This window comes from Platichthys flesus, chromosome 14 (genome assembly GCF_949316205.1).
Source record: "Platichthys flesus chromosome 14, fPlaFle2.1, whole genome shotgun sequence".
NCBI classification, from domain to species: Eukaryota; Metazoa; Chordata; class Actinopteri; order Pleuronectiformes; family Pleuronectidae; genus Platichthys; species Platichthys flesus.
The window spans coordinates 15,983,680-16,005,934 of NC_084958.1; the positions used below are offsets into that span (position 1 = coordinate 15,983,680).

The following is a 22,255-nucleotide window of genomic DNA, read 5'->3' on the forward strand; positions in this document are numbered from 1 at the left end:
CATGAGGAAAAACTGTTGGATTCTTTTTATTGTCTACATGGAATCTTTCAACTGTTAAAGTGTTTATTTACTTAAGAGAAATCTTCCATGAACTGTGTGTGGAAGCTTGTCAGACGTTTTAGTACCTCCTCCATGATGTCCTCAGGCGTCATGATGCAAAATCTGCAGAAAGAACACAGGGTTACAGGCCTGAGGTGTAAAATGTTCCAACAAATATATTGAACTCCTCTTTGAAACAGTCCACTTTAACTTTATGTAATGATGCATTTACACATACGATTAAACTACAGTTTTATACCTGATGTGGAAGGTGCCTTCCTCTTGTCCATACTCACAACCCGGACTGACCATCACACCAGCCTCCTCTAGGAGCCTGGTGCAGTAGAACGTGTCTGGCTTCAATCCCACTTCCTAAAATATGGAAGAGTATCACATTTGATCACAGATATGTGACAAATTAATTACATGGCTCTGGTTTTGTAGTGCATTCTGTAAGATTGTATTGGAACCTTTGCTTTCTGAATGGCTTTAGGTGGAAGATGAATTCTGGGGAAAACAAATATTCCTGCCTCCACTGGCTGGCAGCAGAAACCCGGCAGACTGTTTAAAACCGCACGTGCTTTCTTCACATTATGAACCAGCGCGGTCCTGATGTGTTGTTTCTCCTGCAGAACGGGGAGTTGTAGGCAAGAACAGAAACATTAATTATTAGTAATTTTCAAAAGAAAATCGGGCAATTAAACATCCTGCTAAATAGTACAGTAATCTCTGTGCTCACCTCATCATACAGAGGGTATGATGGATCTCCTGGTTGTGGAGGGTTAACCATCAGATCCAGCGCCATCTGACCCAGCACTGGTGCACAGCTGTCTTTGGAGAATATCTTGTAGATGTATATCATAACAGCAGGGTCCAGATTTACCAGCTCCACATATCCACCACGTAGACCGCACCTGGTGACACAAATCCAAATAGAGATGAAACAGTGCAGATGTGAAAACTTTTATTTTACATAAATAGAATAATGGTTTTTCTTTTGATCTATTTATGATAAAGTTTATGGGTAAACTGTTAAATAAACACATAACATTTATTTATTTGTCATAAGCGTTTCACAACATCATCCAGTGGAATTTAGAAATTGTTCAAATATTTACATCGGCTGATGCAACTCGATCAGAAAGTGTTTACTTCCAAATATCAATATCTTCTTCTGCCCTCAAAAATCTGTATATTTAGGGATTCTAGTTGTAATTGCTGACAAACACTACATTAATGCACACTTACACTTTTTATGCTGCATACCACAGCAAAGTTATAAAAGTATTTATTAAATAATTAGGTGAAATCAGAGGCTTAATATAATTGCACGCCTTCCCATCTTCATCATCCTCTGAACCTGATGGTGAGATTGTTTTCTCAACTCAAGAATGACCTTTGCTCATAGTTTTGTGATGATCACACGCAGTGTTGTGCATGAACGTACGCAAAAAGAACGCGTTCATTGAACACGCTCACTTTTATGAGAACGATGAACTGAACGCAACTTAATGACACAAAATGAATTTGAACGGTGAACACGTTCATATTGTAGCGTCCTTGTGTATAGACGACAGGAAACTTCTCTCTTTATGTGTAACTTTATTAAAGTCAAACGAACACGACACACTCCTTGTTCGTAACTCTGACACTCCTACCCAATAAATCTTTTCTACTGTAAACAGATGCTCACCCAGCCGCCTGACTGTTCACAGAGGGAGCCATCCAGGAGGATGTTTTATATTATGCCTGTCCACGGAGCCACGGGTGGTGACATCAGCAAATACCCTTCTCTTTGTGGACAACTTTAGTTAATCACAAGCTGCACAAACCAAGCTAGAGCCGCAGAGGAACCCTGCAGCCAGCAGGGGGCAGTACTGGTTTATTCTCTAACAATAGGTTTTAAAGTATGTTAAATCATCCAGTATCTAAAATCAAAAAAAAAATGTCTGTCAAAAATATGTAATAAAGTATATATTTTCTCTGAAGTGTTAATCAAAAGCAGCATAAAATAGGGATAGGGATAGCATAGAGACACACACACGATAATTTGTCCATCTTATTATAGTGCTTTGTTCCTTCAAGCAACTATCAGGCTGTATGGCCTAGGCGGTAAAGTGTCCGTCCTTCAAACCGAAGACCCGGGTTCGAATCCAACCCTGTGCGCTTAAAGCTGAGGTCCTAAAATTGACAGAATTTCTCCTATTAAATGCAAAATATCTAACACTATGTAAAATAAAATTAATTATATATAGAAACATAAAAAAATGTAAAAATTTAATTAAAAAAAAAAAACTGCGCGCGCAATTCCTGCGCAATGGGCTTCTGCGCAGGATGTGCGCAGTGGGCTTCTGCGCAGTAGACTTCTGCGCAGGATGTGCGCAATGGACTTCTGCGCAGGATGTGCGCAATGGACTTCTGCGCAGGATGTGCGCAATGGACTTCTGCGCAGAATGTGCGCAGTAGACTTCTGCGCAGAATGTGCGCAGTGGACTTCTGCGCAGGATGTGCGCAATGGACTTCTGCGCAGAATGTGCGCAGTAGGCTTCTGCGCAGGATGTGCGCAATGGACTTCTGCGCAGAATGTGCGCAATGGGCTTCTGCGCAGAATGTGCGCAGTAGACTTCTGCGCAGGATGTGCGCAGTAGACTTCTGCGCAGGATGTGCGCAATGGACTTCTGCGCAGAATGTGCGCAATGGGCTTCTGCGCAGAATGTGCGCAGTAGACTTCTGCGCAGGATGTGCGCAATGGACTTCTGCGCAGAATGTGCGCAGTAGACTTCTGCGCAGAATGTGCGCAGTAGTCTTCTGCGCAGAATCTGCGCGCGCAGTTTTTTAATTTTTTTAATTTTTTTAATTTAATTTAATTTAATTCAATTTAATTTTTTTTCCCCATTTAATAAAAAAAAAAAAAAAATTCCATTTAATTTTGTTATATTGAATTTTTCATCATCATAATTTCTCCGCGCTGGTTTAGGGGTAAATGATGCTGTTCTGCACAGGTGACTGACCTACGCAAAAGCCTGTAGCCCACAGAAGATGTGTGTGTGTGTTTGGCGGCGGCGCTTCCGGGTTCTTCCTGCACTACGCTGCCGGTGCGAACAGCCAGAGTATTTAACATGGGCGAGGAAAGGACGCCGACCGCTTTTCGCAGCGCTTCTACCTCCGGTTCGTCCCCGGGGTTAGAGGATGACGGTGTGACGGTAATGTATTGTTTTAAATTGCATGTATCACGTCATGATAAGTCTCCTGTGTCGCCTGCACCAGGAGCCGCCCCTGTCACTGGTTATCTTGGCTCGCTGTCTGGCCGGTAACCAGCCGTCCGGACCGCTCCGTGAAGAAGGAGGAGGAGATGTTTTCTCGGACAGCAGGAGCGACACTCGCAACTCCTCTTGCTGGTCCGTCACTTCTCGTTACACACACACACACTTTTGGCATATTTTCCCACAATACCCAGGGGCACTACGTCACACACTACAAACTTTCCTTAAAGGGGCAGGCCATACCTGCAACACAACAGCTCTCGAGCTCATATACAGATGGCAAGAGAAAGCAGAGACGCAGACTTAGCGACTACATCCGAGATCCGATGCCGCTTATTATTATCTGAGGGATTTTTACACACGGTCTGAAAAACATTCCGACAGTAAATTCAAGGGGTTGTGATGGATAAGGTTTTCTTCAACAAGTCTTTCATTCTCACTTTCCACCTTAAAACTATGAAATGAACTGAACTATGAACTAGTTCAGAATTTAAATGGTGAACTATGAACGTGAACTATTCATGTTTACTTGTATGAACTGAACTTTGAACTAGTTCAATAGAGATGTGAACTTGCACAACACTGATCACACGACACAAAGTAACTCACTCACTCTCCCATGTAGCCTTTGGACGCTGAGTGGAAGGAAGCCAGCTCCACTGTGTCTGAAAGAGGAGGCCCCATCTCCGCCAGGACCCTCTTATAGGAGACAAACTCACTGTTCTCCCCGTAAACACATTCCTGATAAACCTGTGGAAAGCAGACAGTCTCACTTTACTGTGCACCTGTATTTACTGACTGTATGAATTTGTCCATTTTGCTCGGATAGATGATAACACTTTTAAAACATCCACCTCATCAGCCAGAAGGAAGAGTCTCTTCTCTGAAACAAATCGGATCACCTCCTGCATGGATTTCCTGCTTTGGATGTGACCTACAGGTAAACACAGGAAAACAACAATGGGATACTGATTATATTAGTATGAATACACTAGGATGATCTCCATTCTGTTTTATTACCTGATGGATTTCCAGGGTTGATGACGTACAGAGCCACAGGATTACACACTCCCTTGGCAGCCTCCAGTGATCGTTTCAGCTCCTCCACCTGCAGCTCCCAGCCCTGCCGCTCACTCAGGTAATAGGGAACAATGACGGCTCCCAGTCCCTCTAAGGACAATGTGGTTGTGCTGTGACACGGCACTGGAGTCAAAACGCCGGTTCTGGTAGAAGCCTCGCTGTTCACCAGGATCTTGAGCATATTCTTGTAGGCACAGGAAAAAACTGGGTGAGCATGAAGATCGTGATAATTTACAAGAGAGAGGAGATTGTTTTAATAATATATGTAATAAAAATATTGGTTGTTACATTGAGCGCCCACTGTGAGCCTGGGCTGATGTATATGTTTTCAGAGGGGGACGGAGCCCCACCATCTCGTCTGGTTATGAACTCAGAGACTCTCTGGACTATTTCTGGAATCCCTCTTGTCGCTGTATAGGAACCTGTAGAAATAACACAGATTGTGATGAACTGTCACAAAATAGACTTATAAAAAAAAGTTGTGATGAGACTGCAGCATATATAAAATGACGGTCAAACACTTGTCTGTAATAGGTCCCTAGAAGCTCATAGCGTTGTGTGGTTTGTAATTTGCACCTCAGGGTCACTGTGCAATAACACAAATTTAAAATTCATTATGCGTTTGAATAAAATCTCATTAGTGGTGTTCAAAACATTGAAAAATTATGTTTCTGATAACTTCAGTACTGCATTACTACATTCGACCCGTACCCTTACCTACACTCCCTCCAGAGCATTCCTGAAGCAGCCTCTGGGCCCTCTGTCTGACGTCCACAGGCAGTTTGTCACTGTTCACAAGCTGAGGGTAAAGACACGCTGCGAGAACCTGCACAAGATGAGAACACATCAGAGAAAGACGGAGGTTATAAGGTCAGATGGAAACACAGCTTAAAAGTGCAGCCTGTGAAGGTCACTGATTACCTGTCGGACAAACGACAGAGGTTTGACTCCTGCGCTGTGCGGGTCGCCCCAGCAGACATCTATCACTTCCTTGTATGGTTTTCTCACTCCCTGTTAACAAAGCGGGGATTCCATGTATGTATGTAACACATTTTGGAAAAAATTTACCGTAGCTACCATATATCAGAGATTATTATAGTACTATATAACGTATTGACCTGTTTGAGCTCTTCCCTGATCCGGATTGCTTGTCTTGCCAGGACTGCGTACTCCAACTGCCTCATCTGCTTCAAATTTGGACTCATCTCCTGCAGCACGGACATCTCTGTTTGTGGAAGACCAGTCATAGAATCCAGACCACACTAACGAGAACATATAAAGATGGGACCAGTGTGCAATATGTCAGTTATTTACAGACTTTTGAGAAATCTTCTCCTGAGAGTCTGCTGTTTTATGTTATTGATTAACCATATTTTCCATAGATGATAAAAACCCTTTAATAAACAACTTTTTAGTTGAAACTCAGCTCAGTCCAATTCAAACCATTCCAGAAGCAGCTAAATGGAATCTTTAGGGCCCGACCACTGACAGGCCCTGACAGTGAGTCCCTATTTAAATTGTAAGGATTATTAGTAGCTTAGTAAGTTTTGGTGGGGTCTCAGATCAGAAGGTGCACACACACACATACACATTGTGGGTGCCACTATAGGTGCCATTAAAAAGTAAAGCATTTATTTTCACAAAAAGCTGGAGGGCTTTTAATTTGAAAAGCATACAAGGAAGCAACCTATAACAGTGAATTTGATAAAAAATAAAGGCATATTTATAAGGCTGCTTCAAATAAATTCATACAGTTAAAACTCCTTTCTATGACAAAATAATACGGTTTATATGTTGTTCGATGGTTTTGATATGAATACATAGTAAATATTTAGTAATGTAATTTTATATTTTGAGTACTTCCGTGTTTATAACATATCTGTTGAGTTGGATTTTTCACAGTGACGTTTCTTTCCGGACAAAAATAAGAGACGGACTCCTGCACTTCCTGTTGTGTGAGTGTAGCTCGGTGCTCAGCTCGGGCAGAAATGGAAGAATTTGCGCGGCGAGGAGAAACACGCAACCTGCCCGCGAAGCAACGCGCCCTCCCCGAGCACCGGTGGACCGACTAGACCGCACCCAAGCAGCGGGCAGCAGTCCCACCCGCCGCGGGGCTTCAGTCACCCCCACCCCGCCTCTGGTGTCAGCGACATGGCTCTCAGCTCGGGCGGCTGGGCTCCTCCAGCCCCGGTGCCTGCCTCCTCCTCGTCCCAGCAGGCTGCCTGCGGCGGGCCTGCGCCGACCGCCTGCTGCACCACCGTGCTGATGTCCGTCCGGGTGTCGGTGTGCCACTCCGGGATCCGGCCGCTGTGCCTCCCCGGGGCGGGCAGCGAGACCCTGCGCCTCCAGCTCAGCATGGACCCGAGCCGGGCCGGAGAGTTCCGACTGGCGCTGCGAGACACGAGCGGAAACCGCAGTGTGGTGAGAGCCCGTTCACCTGTGCAGCAGCAGAGCAGCCTCCATGTTAGTGAGGAGCCACATATTGTATTTTATATCCACACTGGCCCGTACACAGCCTCTCGTGGAGCAGTCAGCCACAGACACGCAGCTCCACAGACTCACATTCAGGCTTTAAATCACATTAGATCTCCTCCACTTTGTGTGTTCTTTGAGGACTCGCTGTCAGACATTCAGCTGAACCTTAACTTCTGTCCACTGTTCTCCTCTCAGTAGCTCAGATTAGCTCCTAACGAGTTTATACACGTTCTATAACCTGCAGCTTTATATTATCTCTGAGTTACAAAGTGCCCGAGTTCAGAGCGCTTTTAGTTTCACTTTCGATTCCTCGCTTCCCATCAACACCTTCACGCTTATGAGAATCATAACAGCAACATCGGGGAGGAAACCGTTCTACAGTGACTCTTTTCGGTTTCCCTGATGTCCCCACAACAAACAACCGCTTTGTTCAGCCTTGAATTTGTCCCATGTGTCATGACAGACGTGTAACACATGTACTATGACAGTCCACACTCTTGATTCGTGTCAGAAGTCTCTGTAAAAGTCCCTTATAGAGTTCAACACATGATTCATCACCTTAAACATCATACCATAAGACTGGGCTTTCCACAGGGATATAAACATGATGTTATCTGGTCGTAACAGTTCAAATACAGTGCCTCTGTTACATTCTGATGCCACAGCTCCTTTAATACACACTGATCTTACTACACATTCTCTTCTACTTGATTGTCAACATGAGACTTGATTAAAATGGAAAAGTAGGAACTAGAGAATTAGGATAGAACCTTCACTTTGTTTCACCCCGAGCAGGAGGAAATGACTCAGGGATTGGTCACATATACTTTTTACTACTACATGAATTTCCACGACATCGTTTCTTCATTAGAAATTATTTGGAAAATCTGATATGACAAATGCTATTTCTAGAGAATGTGTCCTCTGCTGCTGCTGTTCTCTGCTGAGGGGCTGGTTGGTCTCAGGCGGTAGATCAGTGCACGCACAGCAAACTCCCCCATGCATTTGATAGATGCTTATGAAACACTTATAGTCGTATAGTAACCATGTAAATTGTGATGCGCACGGTAAAACACCATCAGTTATACAAAGTGGGCAAAATTAGCTTTAATTAAGTTACCAGCTGGATGTAAAATAGTTGCTTGCTCAACAACCAGCACTTTGTGGAAAAGACCTGATAAGGAAACATTTTTAAACTATGAAACCAGACAAATGAAGGAAAGACTCTCTCAGCTTTTGGCAGCGTTATGGTATTTGTTGTGATAAACTTCCTTTTGAGTTCCTGAGTACTGACGGTAACACAGAACAAAAAGAAATGATTACATTCAGTTAACAATGTGCAGCAGTTAGTGTAACATGACGTTTAGCCGCCCTGCAACGGTTCAGAGGTTAATTCACCTTAATTACCACATCAGTGCACAGTTTGCTCACATGAGGCTTGAAGTTCACTTGAGGCAGCATCAACAGTGTATAATGCATGGTTTATACTTCATGGTTTATACTTCATGGTGTATACTTCATGGTGTATACTTCATGGTGTACACTTCATGGTGTACCCTTCATGGTGTACCCTTCATGGTGTACACTGCATGGTGTATACTTCATGGTTTATACTTCATGGTTTATACTTCATGGTGTATACTTCATGGTGTACACTTCATGGTGTACACTGCATGGTGTACACTGCATGGTGTATACTTCATGGTTTATACTTCATGGTTTATACTTCATGGTGTGTATACTTCATGGTGTACCCTTCATGGTGTACACTGCATGGTGTATACTTCATGGTGTATACTTCATGTTGTATACTTCATGGTGTATACTTCATGGTGTATACTTCATGGTGTACACTTCATGAAGTATACTTCATGGTGTATACTTCATGGTGTATACTTCATGGTGTATACTTCATGGTGTGTACTTCATGGTGTGTACTTCATGGTGTACACTTCATGGTGTATACTTCATGGTGTGTAATGCATGGTGTATACTTCATGGTGTATACTTCATGGTGAATACTTCATGGTATATAATGCATGCTGTGTACTTCTTGATGGGGTATACTTCATGGTGTATAGTTCATGGTGGATTGCTCATGGTGGATACTATTTACAAGCAGGTTTTACAGCATCTGATTCTTGCCTTTTACCACCGTATCTGAGTTTCTTCAGTATTTGTCTCCCTTTAAGCGCACACAGGGCTTGTTCACTATATTTTAGAGAACAAATTTACCCTGCAGTGCTGAAGAAGGTTCTTTAAAATCCTGTTGTTTTCTCTGTATCTCAGGGACAAGTTCTTTGTTCTCTCTCAGTATCAAAGCTGATTACTGACTGTGGCCGCTTCGACCCCAGCTGTAGAGACGCATGATCACTCTTGACGTTGACCTTCTTTTGCACTCTGCCAGTCTCACCTCCTCAACTCTCGCAGTCCTTTGTTCATCGGATCCACTCTGCGCTTTGTTCCCTAAAATCTGACTTTGCCTGGAATCAACTTTTCATCTCATGCCAGACAGATTCCCTCCCTACAATCGAGATGCTTCTTGATTTGCATGGTACTGCTTTGATCCCAGTTTCTTTTAGCTTGTCTGCCTGAGCTGCCAGGCTTTTCATACACAGTCATTTCACAGTATGTATAGACATATACACACACACTGTCTGGCAGGAGGCAAATCCCTCTTTGCTGTCTTTGTCTAACCCACAACAGACGTCAGTGCCCTAATGTTTCTCTACATTGCCTCAGGAAAAGAAAAGATTATACTCGACAATCCCTTCACCTCCAATCTCCCTTATCTATGACACGTCTTTCACTGTCAGAACGAAGGTTTCACTTGCTTTCTGTAATATTGCAGGCAATTATTTCTCTTTTCTCACTTTATCGTGGCCGTGCAAAAGTGTTTCACGTTAGGAGAAAAACATTTGCTGCTTTTCCAAACCGAAGGATTTGTATTTCTTATTTGTAAATAGAAGTTAATGACATGCACCACGTTTCCTTTCTTGTGGCCTTGCAGAAATACGACGACGCCTTTTTGAGATCTGTTTATTTCTTGTTCACCCTCAGTTCATCGCCGAGTTCGACCTGCGCTCGGTGCAGTATGAGGTCAAGTCCCCTCGCTGCCATGAGATGCGACTCGAGGCTCCACCACACGACTGCATCCGCTTCAACTTCCGCTGCGACCGGGAGGCGGAGGAGTGGGCCACAGTGGTGATGTCATCACTCAGAGAGGCACACAGAGGTGAGTCGGACCGATTCTGTCTTTATTCCTCAACCTGCTGTGTCTGTGAGCTGTTGTTTTTTGTTTTCCAAATGCAGATGAAAACATAACCTGCTTGGTGGAGATGGTAAAATAAATACAGGAATAAATAAATAAATTACAGCCGTATGTGAGCAGACACCATCATGGAAGTAAATTTGTCTATTTTCTTATCTTTAAAACAAAGAGACCAGGCGAATAGGATGTTCATATCATTAGTTTCTCACTGTCCGTTAAACATTTATAACACAATGCTGTGGACATTTCCAAAAGTAAACAAACAATTTTTTTAGTTTGTCTGTGTAAACCAAAGAGCAGCAGCACATTTTTAATAAGTAGATAATGATAATTGCTACAAATCTATCAAGGTAAATTCTTCAATAAAGTTTGTCAAAATAAATTACCAATTTAATGTCTGTAAATCACTCATGAGCCGTATATATAAAGTACTTCAGTGAAGTAAACGTAAGGAATCACTCGATTGTGTGTCTGTGACGTCAAGTTCTGTGGGATTAAGGTGTGTTGCTGACTCACACGTTTGGTCTTTATCAGCCAAACGCAGCCAGAACAAACGCTCCTATCGGTTGATATTGTTGTCCCTTCTCCTGTCTGACAGTTGCAAACATTAACCTGTACGACTCAGATGTCAGACAGGACCAAACGGGAGCAGCCATGGAGCAGTGGAGCGCTGCCTCGCTGCTGGTGACTGGTGAGTGTCGCCGCGTTTCTTCCCTCTCTCAACAAAACATGCTCCAAAACGGACGCCCCTGAACGCTGCCTCGTTGTTTGCAGAGGAGCTGTGCTTGGAGCTCGCCAGGGCCATCGAAGCAGGCGACACTCAAGCCGCTTCCCAGCACGTGTGCGCCCTGGCTCGACAAAAAGCGGTGCTGACGATCCAGCTGTCTGAAAAGAACTACGCAGAAGGGGAGATTAGGTGAGTGGCCTCGCGCTAAAGAGTTAGTCAGTGTAACTACGACTCATGGGTCTTCCTGGTTGTGTATTTGCAACTCACGATGCTGTATTTGTGTTGCAGTCTGTCTGTGGTTGTGGAGGATGTGTCGTCGTCCTGTTGCGTCACAGTGAAAGTGTTCCCCTACATGACGGTGGCTGCCCTCAAGCAACAGGTTAAAACAAACAATGAATTGACAGTGAGATAAAAAACATCATATAGTTGCTTTGGCAGCTCCAGTGACCTCCCCCGCTCTTCTTCTTCTTCTTCAGGTGTTTCTCGAGTACGGTTTCCATCCTCGCGTGCAGCGCTGGGTGATCGGTCAGTGTCTGTGCACCGAGCCGAGGTCGCTAGCGTCGTACGGGGTGCAGAAGGACGGGGACACGGCGTACCTCTACCTGATCTCCGCCCGGCAGGCCCGCGTTACCCGCCAGCTGTTCCAGCAGGACCTGGAGAGCGCCCTGCTCGCCCCGCCTGTCCCTCCAGGCAATGGACCCATCTCGCAGGATTGGAGGGCTTATAGCACGCTGCCCTCGAGGCTACCACACAACAACCAGGGTCAGCCTGATCTTTTCATACCTTTTAAAAAAAAAAACAGCTAAAGATTTGAAATAGGATAGCTAAAAGAGGGTTTCTTTTCCTACAGTGAAGGATATGTATGCAAACTGCAGTACATGCTATGTCAGTCTTTGATGAGTTTTATTGTTGGCATAAAAGTCTGAAAATATGCAATGTATTTGGTTCAGTACTTCATTTCTGGATATTTCAAAGTTCTATAAAAACACTTTGCTTAATAAGTTCAGAGTGAGGCTGATATGCCTGTTTTCAAGACCTCTCTGACTACCTACATACTGAATATCAAACATTTTTACTGTCTAGATTTGAAGATTTTTCAAAGTAAAGTCCAACATTTTCACTGTGGAATATATCATATCAGGATACTTCAAAGTACTGTAAAAACACTTTGCTCAATAAGTTCAGAGTGAGTCTGATCTACTTCTATTCCCACTTGTATGACTAGTCCCCTGTCTTGGAATCTGTAACTGTCCAACAGCGATATTTTCCATTTCGCAGCTGAAAGACTCAGCTGTTTTTGTTAATTGTGTCTAGTTTTTTGTTTATAATCTTATCCTTTTATAGGGATAATGCTGAGGTTAGATTGGGGCGCCCCTTTACACTACACATAAAATCAGTTTTTCTATAAAATACTACAATGAAGACAGACATCACCTGCGCCTTTTTTATACTTACTGTAAATGCTCACTCAGCCCTGCTGTTTATACAGGGAGTTAACCTGTATTCTGGTTTTATTCTATTTCTTAAATTGCTATAAAATAACATCATGGCTGAAATGCTGTCGGTCTTTTGTGTCGTATTAATGACCATGTTTCCATAGCCCTAATAGTGCGTGTGCGTGGCGGTGCGCAACATTATATAACACATCCAGGGCCGATGGGGGTCAACAGTCTCTGGCACCGTTATTTTGGGGGTGGCGGGCTGAAAAGTTTGGGATGCCCTGATCTGGCCTATATTTCTAAATCTGACAGATTTACATGTCAGATTTAATGTTAATTTATGTGCATCGTACAATTTATAAATAAACATAAAACATGCACATCATTCAGCTGATGTGGATGTTAACAGTAAATCTTGCCCTCTGCTCACTGTTCCATCTTAAAACGAGTGTTCGAGTACAGAGTCAACACCAGGAAATGGCCACTCTGTACAAATACTGCATGACTAATAGTAAATACTCCATTACTACACAGGACAAAGCACAGAACTTGTCTCTCTTTTTTTTAGGCGGCGCAGGAGGAGGCGGAGGCGATAGACCAGCTGATATCAAAGATGTCCTCGACTTAGAAAACCTGCGCCTGAGTGATCACACCAACAAAGCCAGTAAAACACAGGTAACTGTATGACACCAGTCTGTATTGTTTATAAGTTCATCATTGATCCTGTAATCGATCTACGTTAAACTCTGCTTAGACTGCAGCAGGTTAAAAACCTCGATAATTTTGAAAGTACAAATGTGGGAAATGGTCGACTTCCTCATGCCTTTTTCGTGCATCTGGTTATAATACTGGCGCTGTTGAGCAATTTAGCCACGCCCATTTCAAATTACTCCAGAATACATCACTTTTAGTCCCTGAAAAAGCCCAAAAAGGGAAATATAAATCCTTCGAAATACAATAGGACCTCCCACCGTAGGTACTCGGACATTAATAAGGTCAAATAAAGTTTTCTCTGAGCTGTTAGACTAAGAAGAAAAGTAAAGTGACCTCACCTCAACTTCCCTCCCCTCCGCAGACCGAGTGGGCGTGTCCCTCATGCACTTTCATCAACAAACTGTCTCGTCCGGGCTGCGAAATCTGTGCCACAGCCCGACCCGACACACACATCCAGCAGGTACGGCACCAGATCTCCACTATTCAATGCACCTGTGCTTCTCCACTTTACATCAACCCCTCAGTGACATTCACCTCTTTTTTTTCTTTCTCTCACAAAGGAGAAAGGGAGGAGAGAGGAGCGGGGGGAGCCTGGTTTGAGCAGCAGCAGCTGACTGCCCATCATCACCACCCTCCTGCTGCATTATCTCACTCACACACACATACATGCACACACACGCCGAGTGAGGATGCTGCATCCGCCACATACATGTCGACAAAAATACTCCCATGCAGACTGTCGAGTGCACAGAGTCGTCCGACAGCGAGCCGGCTGCCGACGACGTCTGAGGCGCTGTAGCACGACACAGGCTCAGACCACGGTGGACGCTCGGAGGATGAACTGCGGCATCAAGCTTTGACCATTCATGATGATGATGCTCCTGACATACATCTGAATTTGGCCAGAACTCTTTCTTATTTATTTTACAGGGTGTGTGTGTGTGTGTGAGTTTGTTTGTTTGTTTGTTTGTGTGTGTGTGTGTGTGTGGTGCAAACAGCAAAGTCAGATTTAATATTTATTTTAGGGAAGAGAGAAGTGATTCCTTCTCGTGTGATTGCGTCTGAAGTCGAGAGGACGTCGTACTTTCAGTTTCTGCCGACTGTGAAGCGAGAGGAAAGGTGAAGCTCTGTGGGAACATCCCAGTCTGTTCAGGTGTGTCATCTGTCGGTGCCAAAATGGAGGGAATTAAAAAAAGAGCGATGAAAAAATGAACAGAAGTAACGATGTTGCGTTTACAGGGTTGTCAAGTGCTTTTATTTTTTATAACCGTGTATCAAGTCTATTATTTTTAACATAAACCGTCGAATAATTGATGTAGATTTTATCCGTTGATCTAATTTTACCCGATTCCCTCTGGGCTGTGACAGCGATGGAATGATCTGTTTTCAGTACATAATACTGTAAAAACTTGCATTAGCTGAATAAACATAATGGAACTAAACCAATCATATTCTATCTATTGATCTATTTTTCTACAATTCACTGATCGATGGACAAATTGTTCTTCATCAGGTTTTAATTGCAATCAGCCGCGTGTCCTCGTGGATTCCATTGGTTGAGCCACCACTAAACGTATTAAATTGCCATGAAATCCAGTTCAGACATTTATGGTTCCCAGAGAATGTCAGACAAGGACATTGTTGGTTCCCCCAAATTTTACTCTGGTAACACCTGCAGGTGGATATTTTTGGCTTCCAGTAAAATTTCTTGATAACACTTGAGAGCTGGAACCCGAGCGCATCCGTAGGGATCACTCTGAGGAGGAATTGAGTCGACTTTCTGTCTTTCCCTCTTGTGCCTCCGTCTAGTAACGTTTGGAAGTATCTTCCAAAACATCTCTGCTAGATGTATGAGCAAAAATGAACAGTGTAGATATTCTTCTTTGAAGTTGACATAATTTCCTTAGTTTTGAGGTTTTATTCAAGTGCAGTAAAATAAAGAAAATGCTCCAAACATTTGCACATTCCAGTCTTTTATTTTAGAATTCATAAATATAAAATAAACACATAACAAAGAAATTTATCAGAACAAGTATAAAAATATTAGATGTAGTGATGTTTGTTTGTTCAACAGATGCAGGTGAATGAATGTCTCACATGCTGCAGGCTGTTCATTGACCAATTGGTGTCTTTCTGTTTCCCCCGTAGAATAAACATGTTGATTATTATCATATCATTATCATCCATAAACAAAACACATTAAATGCAACAAAACATAAAAACAGTGCAGTGTTTTTCCTTATGCGTCACAAACAAAAGACAGAAACCACAATAAATCTTTTTGCAGAAGGCAGCCCAGTAGTAACTTATGTCAAATCTTCCCTTTGTTAAGTAAATCATATTTAAAATGTTGGAAAAAGAAAGTTTCTGTTTATCAAGAAGGCCTGGTTGTTCTCCATTGTTTTAAGAATTGAATACTTGGAGTTGGTAGTTGAAATCTCAACAAATAACAACAAATGAAAGTAGGAGGAGTCACTGCAGCCTTTCCAAGTCAGGAATAGATATTTATCTGCTTTTCAATCTCCAGTGGATTTAACCTCGGTTCTTCCAGCTGAAGACAAACCTGAAAGTACCTCAGAGGGGTTTCTTTCAAAGTCCTGCTTCGTCAGTCTCTACTTCCAGAAAAGGATGTTCCAGAACAGCAGCCAGCAAGGATAGACCAGCAGGGCTATCAGTGGGTAGACCAGAGAGCCGTACAGGCAGTGGTCCAAGATGCCCTGCGAGATGACCGACAGGTAGAGCACCCAACCCTCCTGGAAGCTGACGGGTATTTCCTGCAGCTCTTGGAAGAAAAAAACGGAGAAGAGGAGCGTGCAGGCCGGGCTGAGGATGACCAAGACGAAGGCCGACAGAACCCTGAGTGGAGAAGAAGAGGAGACCTCAATATCACTGCCATTGGACTGTCACCTCTACATCTCACTAAGTGTCCCTTTCTTACTTTGGGACGTGGGGTGTGACGAAGGCGGCCACCGGCACCAGGGTGAGAGCCAGGATGAAGCCCAGGGAGAAGTTGATGAGGGCGGTGCACCCCAGCAGCACGGCCAGGTAAAGCACTGCGACCAGCTTCAGCACCTTCCAGCCCTGCTCCGTCCCCTCGCCCGATAGGAGCCTGGAACAGGTAGAAGTGTAAAGAACAGCTCACTCTCCTGCATCACAGTGACCCTGAGGTTGCTCACGTAGCACATGGTCATTAACACCTGCTCAAATTAGAGATTGAAGGAGTTTTGAACTACACAGGTTCAATTTAACTTCTTATATCTTACATTGAGACTGTTCTCACATGTTCACAAACCCACTCTTCTATTCTTCTTGTGCAACAGGATTTCACTGTACATCTCACGCTGCAAAGTTGTCTTAGAACATTGTATCTCTGAACATATAATACATTGGTTCAGACCAGGAAAAGAGCATTAAAACGATATTAGAGGTTATAAGGGATTAGAAATTACCTGTGTGTGTTATGAGGCAGAGCCAGCCCAGCCGTGTAAACAGCAATGGCAGTCAGGACCACAGCCTCGGTCTCAGACACCGGGAAATGTTCCACGGCAAGCTCCTGGAAACGGATCGGCAGCAGGTACAGAGCTACTCCAGTCAGGTGGCTGATCACCAGAGGAGTCATCACAGACAGCACTCCTGGATTCGACTGTGGGGAGGAAACAGATTTAATTTCAAGTGGTGATTTATCAGCTCTGGCGAAGTTAATAACTCAATATCTGCTTCTCACCTGCTCAATGTCAATGACGCCATCTTCTGTCCTCGGTGGTGGAGTCACAAGTTGAACCCACAGGTCTAAGGCCTGCAGCATTGTTAAGGGAAGTTGGACACTTACAATTGACAATAAAATAGTCATAGTTTTAGAAAGTAATTGCACCTTTTCAAATTTGAATTGAATGATTATAAAAGGATACACGAAGCAACAGAATGACGGCGAGCAGGCCGAAGGCGGGCATGTAGTAACCAATGGAGACAAAGTGAGTGAGTGATGGCATGAGGTAGAAGAAGTAGGATTGGTGCAGACGCTCCAGAAGATTATTGAGCTTACGATACATTCCTTCCAGGAGTCTAAAGGATGTTCAATAGGACAAACACAGCAGTTATCAGGTGTACAACCACATTAATACTTTAAAGCCAAATACTAGAAAATGTCCATAGAAGCTCGCTCTGACCTGCCGACGGTGGTGGCGTCAGTCTTGTACTGGCGGAAGCTGTTGATGCCCTTGATGGTGGCGGCCTCAATGTGGTAGCGCAGGAACAAGCCGTGATCCCCCCAAGGTCGCCCACTGGCCTGCTTCATCACCATCAGCATCATGGTCTGGACTGCGTGGCTGTAGCCAGATACACTGTCCCAGTCGTTCCTCTGCAGCTACAGAAACAGATAAGAGCGTAATGTGACCTTCCCAACACAGAGGTTATCCACGCAACGCAAGAGAGAAGAGGAAATGTGCCAACCTTTCCCTGGATGGTGCACAGGACTCCTATCTTCTGGCAGAAGGCATAGAAGAGGTTGGCTAAGTCCAGGTTGGGTAACTGGCCGTTGAGGCCTTCCAACACCAGATCCAGGCTGGTGATGAGGTCGTGGCTGAGCTCCAGGGACAGAGCAGCCTGGATCGAGCCGCCGCGGCCCTGCAGCGGAGACCAGTCCATTCCTACAGGAAGTCAATTGAGAAATTTGTTTTGTTATGAGCTCTGAAAGAAAGTGGTTGAATGGTGCCGCCTCCGAGAGTAAATGAAGAACTTAAAGCTAGCAGGGATATTAATTGGTGTGGTTTGTGAGAGCAGGTGATCACCTGTAGTGTTGGTGTGGTGGTAGCCCTCCAGCCAGGCCTGCATACCAATCAGATCATGCTCATTCACCAGGAAGATTATGTCCTTGGCCAAGTAAATCTGACCTATGGAAGAAAACAGCAGGAAAACCAAGAAATCCTCATTTCCATTGTGTGAAGCCAAAAAGCTGATGTTAACCTGCAGTGCATAAACTGAATGAACTACAAATAAATAGATAAATAAAATGCACCAACTGTCCAGTATACGCATTTTAAATGTTGCATTCAGGTAGAGTGTAGTGTAGTGGACTATATGTATGTCTATAACACAGACTGGGAGTGACACTCACCCCTGAAGTACTGTGCCAAACCAAGCAGCAGTCCCACCGCCTGGTTGTTGTCATCACCCGGGCTGCAGCGAGCACTCAGCACCAGGGCTTCAGTCCGTGGAGCTCGAGGGGCCCGAAGGATCCCGTATACATTCGTGCCTTTCACCATCTGAATGTAATGGGGATCCACCAAAAGAGTAGGATTATTATTTGAAAATCAGTAAAAAGTGAAAAGAGAAGATTGTGAGACCAAAAATGTAACTCACATATCTCTCTTTGTTTTCGTCGGGAAAGGGAAGGGTGCGAGAGAAGCTCTGTGTAAACACCTCTAACCCTCTAGCTTGCATCGTCTTCACCAACCAATCCACAGGAATCCCACTGCAGAGACACAAGTGATCACACCACAGCACAACAACAAATACTATGGGCCTTAGCATGGCAGCTAAATCCAGGACAGAGCATTAAATATTTAACAACTGACAGATTATATTCAGGCGTTAACATGTTACCCAGTTTTCTTCTTATGAGCAGCGAACTCTCTGCCGGTGGCCAGCGCTCTCTCCCCCGCTGGGAAGCGCTCCTCCACCATGGTGGAGCCCATGGCGTTCTCTGACATGTACGTCCGCAGAGTGAAGGGCTCGAAAGCCAAACCCATGAACCAGGCCACGCCCGCCATGTAGCAGATCATACTGAGGAAGTGACATGGAAATGACAGAATTGATATAAAATACAGCGGCTGAAGTAATAAAACAAAGTGTCTGTTGTTTGTGAAAACCCCATCACGCCAGCGGTACTTTAAATTGATGCCTGTCTATTCGTGGTCTTATGGTACAGGTCATTGGCGTGGAAAGGTTTAATGACATTTATTATTGACGATTGATTTGATGTAAACACAAGACATTAACGAGTTTAATGAAATGTAATATTATATGTATGTTTTTAAGAATTTAAGGGGAAGTGTCTATAATTTAATTATATCATATTGAATATATTTAATTCTCTCAAAGATTCCACAGTAAAACCTTCTGAAACTTGACATACAGACAGTGAAAGCCACCATGAACAAGAGTGACAGGAAATATCGACACTTGAGAAGTGTCGCCTCTCAAGTATTTTTTTATATTAATATTTAATATGACCAAGTAATGAGTGAAATACGAATAGACGCAGTTAAGGTGGGGCTGGAGCTCCCGGGTTCTCGGGCTGCAGACTCACCAGATGGGGCTGTTGAGGCGGGTGAGCAGGTTGATCAGAGCCCGTCTCCGGTTCGGGTCCGACAGCAGACCCATATTGTCGTCTGCGGTAACACGATCCTGAAACCGTGGCACACTGGACCCTGAAGGCAACACACACACACACAAACACACACTGTCACTTTATCATTTAAAATACGCAAATTAATAGAAATATAGATTATTTTATATCACTGACGATCATAAACCCGTAATATCACTAGTGTTAGTGAAATGTGACGATGTATTAATCAGTGACTGTGTCGGTTTTATGCTGCAGCATCTGTAGACAGCTGTGATTAGCCTGATGTTAGCAGCGGCTAGTGTCCTGTTAGCTAACAGGCTCACGTCGCTGGACGGTAACACAGCCGCCATCTGCATAGCCAAGGTGTTTATTCAAATTGCTGTGTGAAACACTGAGGTAGATTCACTTCTGAACGGAATAAGTATGAAAACCAACCTGTTTACAGGCTACAGCCGGTCACATCCACCTGCTGGGGTGGAGCTCATTCACAGCAGCTAATAAAAGGTCCTCAACTTCCTTGTTCCTGCGGGAACATTGACGTGGCGGACTAACTTCCGGTCCAAAAATAAAACGTCATATCCACAACAAATATAAAAAAACGAAGCACAAAACAGGATGTGAAATACCAAAGCTTTGACGTCTAAGTTGCCTATACTATCAATAAATTGCTTTATTACTGGTGTTATTTCAAATTGATATCAACAAGCGAAATTAATTTTAATCTTGTATGAGCGCAAGTTTAACATAAATTTGATAAATTCAAGAGATTGAAAAGATTTGGCTTTTTCTGACTTTCTTAATTTCTTGACATGGTTGATGAAAAGAAACGTCATCACAACATATTGAAGGCATCTCAGAGATTAATCATTTGAAAGTGATTTGTCTTTTCTTCCATCTTTGCATGTTTGGTATGAGGTTGGACTGGGATCTGGTGTCTGACAATAACCACACAAATCTGTCACCTTCTGTACATGTTAGCAAATACATGAATTCAGCCACTCACAAATAAGCAACACTGACAGGGCACAGAGTTCACATATTTATTGTTGGCTTCCCCACTTATATACAAAAGTACAAAGTAACTGCTATGAATGCATTAAAAAAACAAGACACTCCATCCAAGGCGTCACTCTCCAGTGAGCATCGACACTTCCTGGAGATGATTTCGCACCACCTCATCCAGCACCTTGCTCACACCTTTACAGGCCGTCATGGCCGCTTCGATCAGCGCCTCCAGGTGGTCCTGATGTAGTCTGGCGTCCATCTGAAGCAGAGCTATCTGTCCACTCCGGGGAAGCAGCGCCAAGGCCAAGGAGCTCAGCCCTCCACTCTCCTCCGCGTAGCAAAGGTCGGCCAGGGGCGTCTCGTCCACGAACCCGACAGAGCAGGCGCACACGTAGTCCCTCATGGGGATGCCTGCGTCGATCACAGCCAAAGTGGCGGCATTCACACACACGCTGTAGTTCCCTCCATCTGACTGCAGAATCTGTTTGAAAAGAAAGGTTTTGACTGAATCAAGTAAAGCAAACACATCCCAATCAAAACCCCACGTTTGCCTGCTCAGCGCTCTAATCCCTGACCTTGACATAGATGTCGATCTGAGACCGCGGGTACAGCTGAGTCATCACAGCGGCCTCGAACGTCTGCTTGAGGTGGAGGCTCATCTCTGTTGACTTTTGGTCTCCATGGGGTCTCCTCTTCCTCTCTGCCGTGCTGAACGTGGCCATGCTGTACTGGCAGTTGATAACGGCCCGGTCGTGGAGAGCCCGACTCCGTGAGCCACGCATCTAGGGGGCGATAAAATATATACAATTAATAATACATTTATCTTTATTCATGTACTACTCTTATCTATATCATGAGGAGCTTTTTTGACGCTTGAATGGCTGAAATCGGTGGAAATAGGTTGTATAGTTGTAGGCAGCTGCAGTGATGTGCACACATTCTACCATAATAACATCAGTTTAGAGGTGTGGGATGGAGGAAAGGTCAGAGGTCAGAGCTGTGTCTCTTCTTAAACCTTCCCCACACAGATGGAGGCAATGTCAGTGTTGTAACTTCTGATGTGGAAGAAATCCACAAGTGTCCACAGACCTTTGATCAGAGCAGTGACTTAATGAGCCGTTTATTTTTAGGCTCTAGTAACTTTATTCTTAACTTCTGATTATAAAACGCTCATAATCCAGATTTGCATTTAAATCTCCTATTGTTTTCTGAGTCCGGTTTAAAAACAGAAGGACAAACGTTACCAGGTTGGATCAGCTGATCATCTAAACACACGCACAACAAACAAGTGGGTGAATAATATTCATATGGTTCATGGGAACAGACGAACCGGCCCCCCCACCCAGGACTCCTACCTCATGAGGACCGTACACCACCGCCAGAGCCTTCGTGTTCCCCTGCTCCAGGTACGCGGAACCGTCCGCCTGAGCGAACACCCCCATACGGGCCTGGACCTTCCGCAGCTCGGTGGCTTTCCGCCCGTCCAGACGGTAACCCTGGTCCGACAGCAGCTCCATGCCCGCCATGTTTCCTCAGATGCAGCAGCAGCGAACCCGCGTGTCTGCTGCTACGGCAACAGCGAAGGTTCAGAAGGCAAAGTTGGAAACGCGGATAGAGTTCTCTCCTCTTCTGAGAGTATTTGAGTTTATAAAATACTGCACATATATGTAAATACGAGTATTTAATATATTAAATACCGTAAATATACTGTAAAATATAATGATGTAAATAAACGTATAATGACTATATAAATTACTGTACTTATACTGTAAAGTTAATATAATTTAAATAAAAGGATAATGATATATGAAATACTGTAAAAATAATGTTACATTTTAATTAGTTATGTCACATTATTATTAATACATATGCGGTTAGTGGTAGGGAATGGAG

At 43.9% G+C, this 22,255-nt stretch overlaps 4 protein-coding genes across 4 annotated transcripts; 1 reads left to right on the forward strand and 3 right to left on the reverse strand.

The window, feature by feature from the left end:
• Positions 1 to 10: 10 nt before the first annotated feature.
• LOC133967973 (alanine aminotransferase 2-like) lies at positions 11 to 5,769 on the reverse strand. Its single transcript, XM_062403712.1, has 11 exons — positions 5,501 to 5,769; positions 5,304 to 5,393; positions 5,100 to 5,208; positions 4,671 to 4,804; positions 4,323 to 4,566; positions 4,157 to 4,236; positions 3,916 to 4,052; positions 779 to 953; positions 510 to 665; positions 299 to 411; positions 11 to 162 (listed from the first exon to the last, which is right to left on the reverse strand). The coding sequence occupies exons 1-11, from the start codon at positions 5,627 to 5,629 to the stop codon at positions 72 to 74; spliced, it is 1,458 nt and encodes a 485-aa protein (XP_062259696.1). The 5' UTR covers positions 5,630 to 5,769; the 3' UTR covers positions 11 to 71.
• A 554-nt stretch (positions 5,770 to 6,323) lies between these two features.
• LOC133967974 (ranBP-type and C3HC4-type zinc finger-containing protein 1-like) lies at positions 6,324 to 14,459 on the forward strand. Its single transcript, XM_062403713.1, has 9 exons — positions 6,324 to 6,803; positions 9,918 to 10,092; positions 10,727 to 10,819; positions 10,903 to 11,044; positions 11,144 to 11,234; positions 11,332 to 11,617; positions 12,863 to 12,969; positions 13,370 to 13,468; positions 13,569 to 14,459. The coding sequence occupies exons 1-9, from the start codon at positions 6,534 to 6,536 to the stop codon at positions 13,620 to 13,622; spliced, it is 1,317 nt and encodes a 438-aa protein (XP_062259697.1). The 5' UTR covers positions 6,324 to 6,533; the 3' UTR covers positions 13,623 to 14,459.
• A 505-nt stretch (positions 14,460 to 14,964) lies between these two features.
• Positions 14,965 to 19,899, reverse strand: gpaa1 (glycosylphosphatidylinositol anchor attachment 1). Its single transcript, XM_062403711.1, has 13 exons — positions 19,793 to 19,899; positions 19,316 to 19,436; positions 18,610 to 18,789; positions 18,367 to 18,478; positions 18,122 to 18,269; positions 17,796 to 17,897; positions 17,458 to 17,654; positions 17,175 to 17,371; positions 16,917 to 17,070; positions 16,733 to 16,804; positions 16,458 to 16,651; positions 15,947 to 16,117; positions 14,965 to 15,864 (listed from the first exon to the last, which is right to left on the reverse strand). The coding sequence occupies exons 2-13, from the start codon at positions 19,387 to 19,389 to the stop codon at positions 15,621 to 15,623; spliced, it is 1,845 nt and encodes a 614-aa protein (XP_062259695.1). The 5' UTR covers positions 19,390 to 19,436; positions 19,793 to 19,899; the 3' UTR covers positions 14,965 to 15,620.
• Positions 19,900 to 20,383: 484 nt separating this feature from the next.
• Positions 20,384 to 21,940, reverse strand: exosc4 (exosome component 4). Its single transcript, XM_062405335.1, has 3 exons — positions 21,718 to 21,940; positions 20,938 to 21,144; positions 20,384 to 20,843 (listed from the first exon to the last, which is right to left on the reverse strand). Exons 1-3 carry the CDS (start codon positions 21,886 to 21,888, stop codon positions 20,484 to 20,486), a joined length of 738 nt encoding a protein of 245 aa, XP_062261319.1. The 5' UTR covers positions 21,889 to 21,940; the 3' UTR covers positions 20,384 to 20,483.
• Positions 21,941 to 22,255: the final 315 nt, after the last annotated feature.

Bases quoted from the DNA above. Each gene is read 5' to 3' on its own strand.
- exosc4 (XM_062405335.1), bottom strand. From the start codon at position 21,888: ATGGCGGGCATGGAGCTGCTGTCGGACCAGGGTTACCGTCTGGACGGG. The intron at 21,145-21,717 runs GTAGGAGTCCTG...ATCGCCCCCTAG, and splicing joins TGGTGTACGGTCCTCATGAG to ATGCGTGGCTCACGGAGTCG. The intron at 20,844-20,937 runs GTCAGGGATTAG...CTTTTCAAACAG, and splicing joins AGATCGACATCTATGTCAAG to ATTCTGCAGTCAGATGGAGG.
- LOC133967973 (XM_062403712.1), bottom strand. From the start codon at position 5,629: ATGACTGGTCTTCCACAAACAGAGATGTCCGTGCTGCAGGAGATGAGT. The intron at 5,394-5,500 runs GTCAATACGTTA...CTTTGTTAACAG, and splicing joins TCAGGGAAGAGCTCAAACAG to GGAGTGAGAAAACCATACAA. The intron at 4,567-4,670 runs GTAACAACCAAT...TGTGCCTACAAG, and splicing joins GCTCACAGTGGGCGCTCAAT to AATATGCTCAAGATCCTGGT.
- gpaa1 (XM_062403711.1), bottom strand. From the start codon at position 19,389: ATGGGTCTGCTGTCGGACCCGAACCGGAGACGGGCTCTGATCAACCTG. The intron at 16,805-16,916 runs GTATCCTTTTAT...ACAATGCTGCAG, and splicing joins CCGTCATTCTGTTGCTTCGT to GCCTTAGACCTGTGGGTTCA. The intron at 16,652-16,732 runs GTGAGAAGCAGA...TCCTCCCCACAG, and splicing joins GCGTCATTGACATTGAGCAG to TCGAATCCAGGAGTGCTGTC.
- LOC133967974 (XM_062403713.1), top strand. From the start codon at position 6,534: ATGGCTCTCAGCTCGGGCGGCTGGGCTCCTCCAGCCCCGGTGCCTGCC. The intron at 10,093-10,726 runs GTGAGTCGGACC...CCTGTCTGACAG, and splicing joins ACTCAGAGAGGCACACAGAG to TTGCAAACATTAACCTGTAC. The intron at 11,235-11,331 runs GTTAAAACAAAC...CTTCTTCTTCAG, and splicing joins TGGCTGCCCTCAAGCAACAG to GTGTTTCTCGAGTACGGTTT.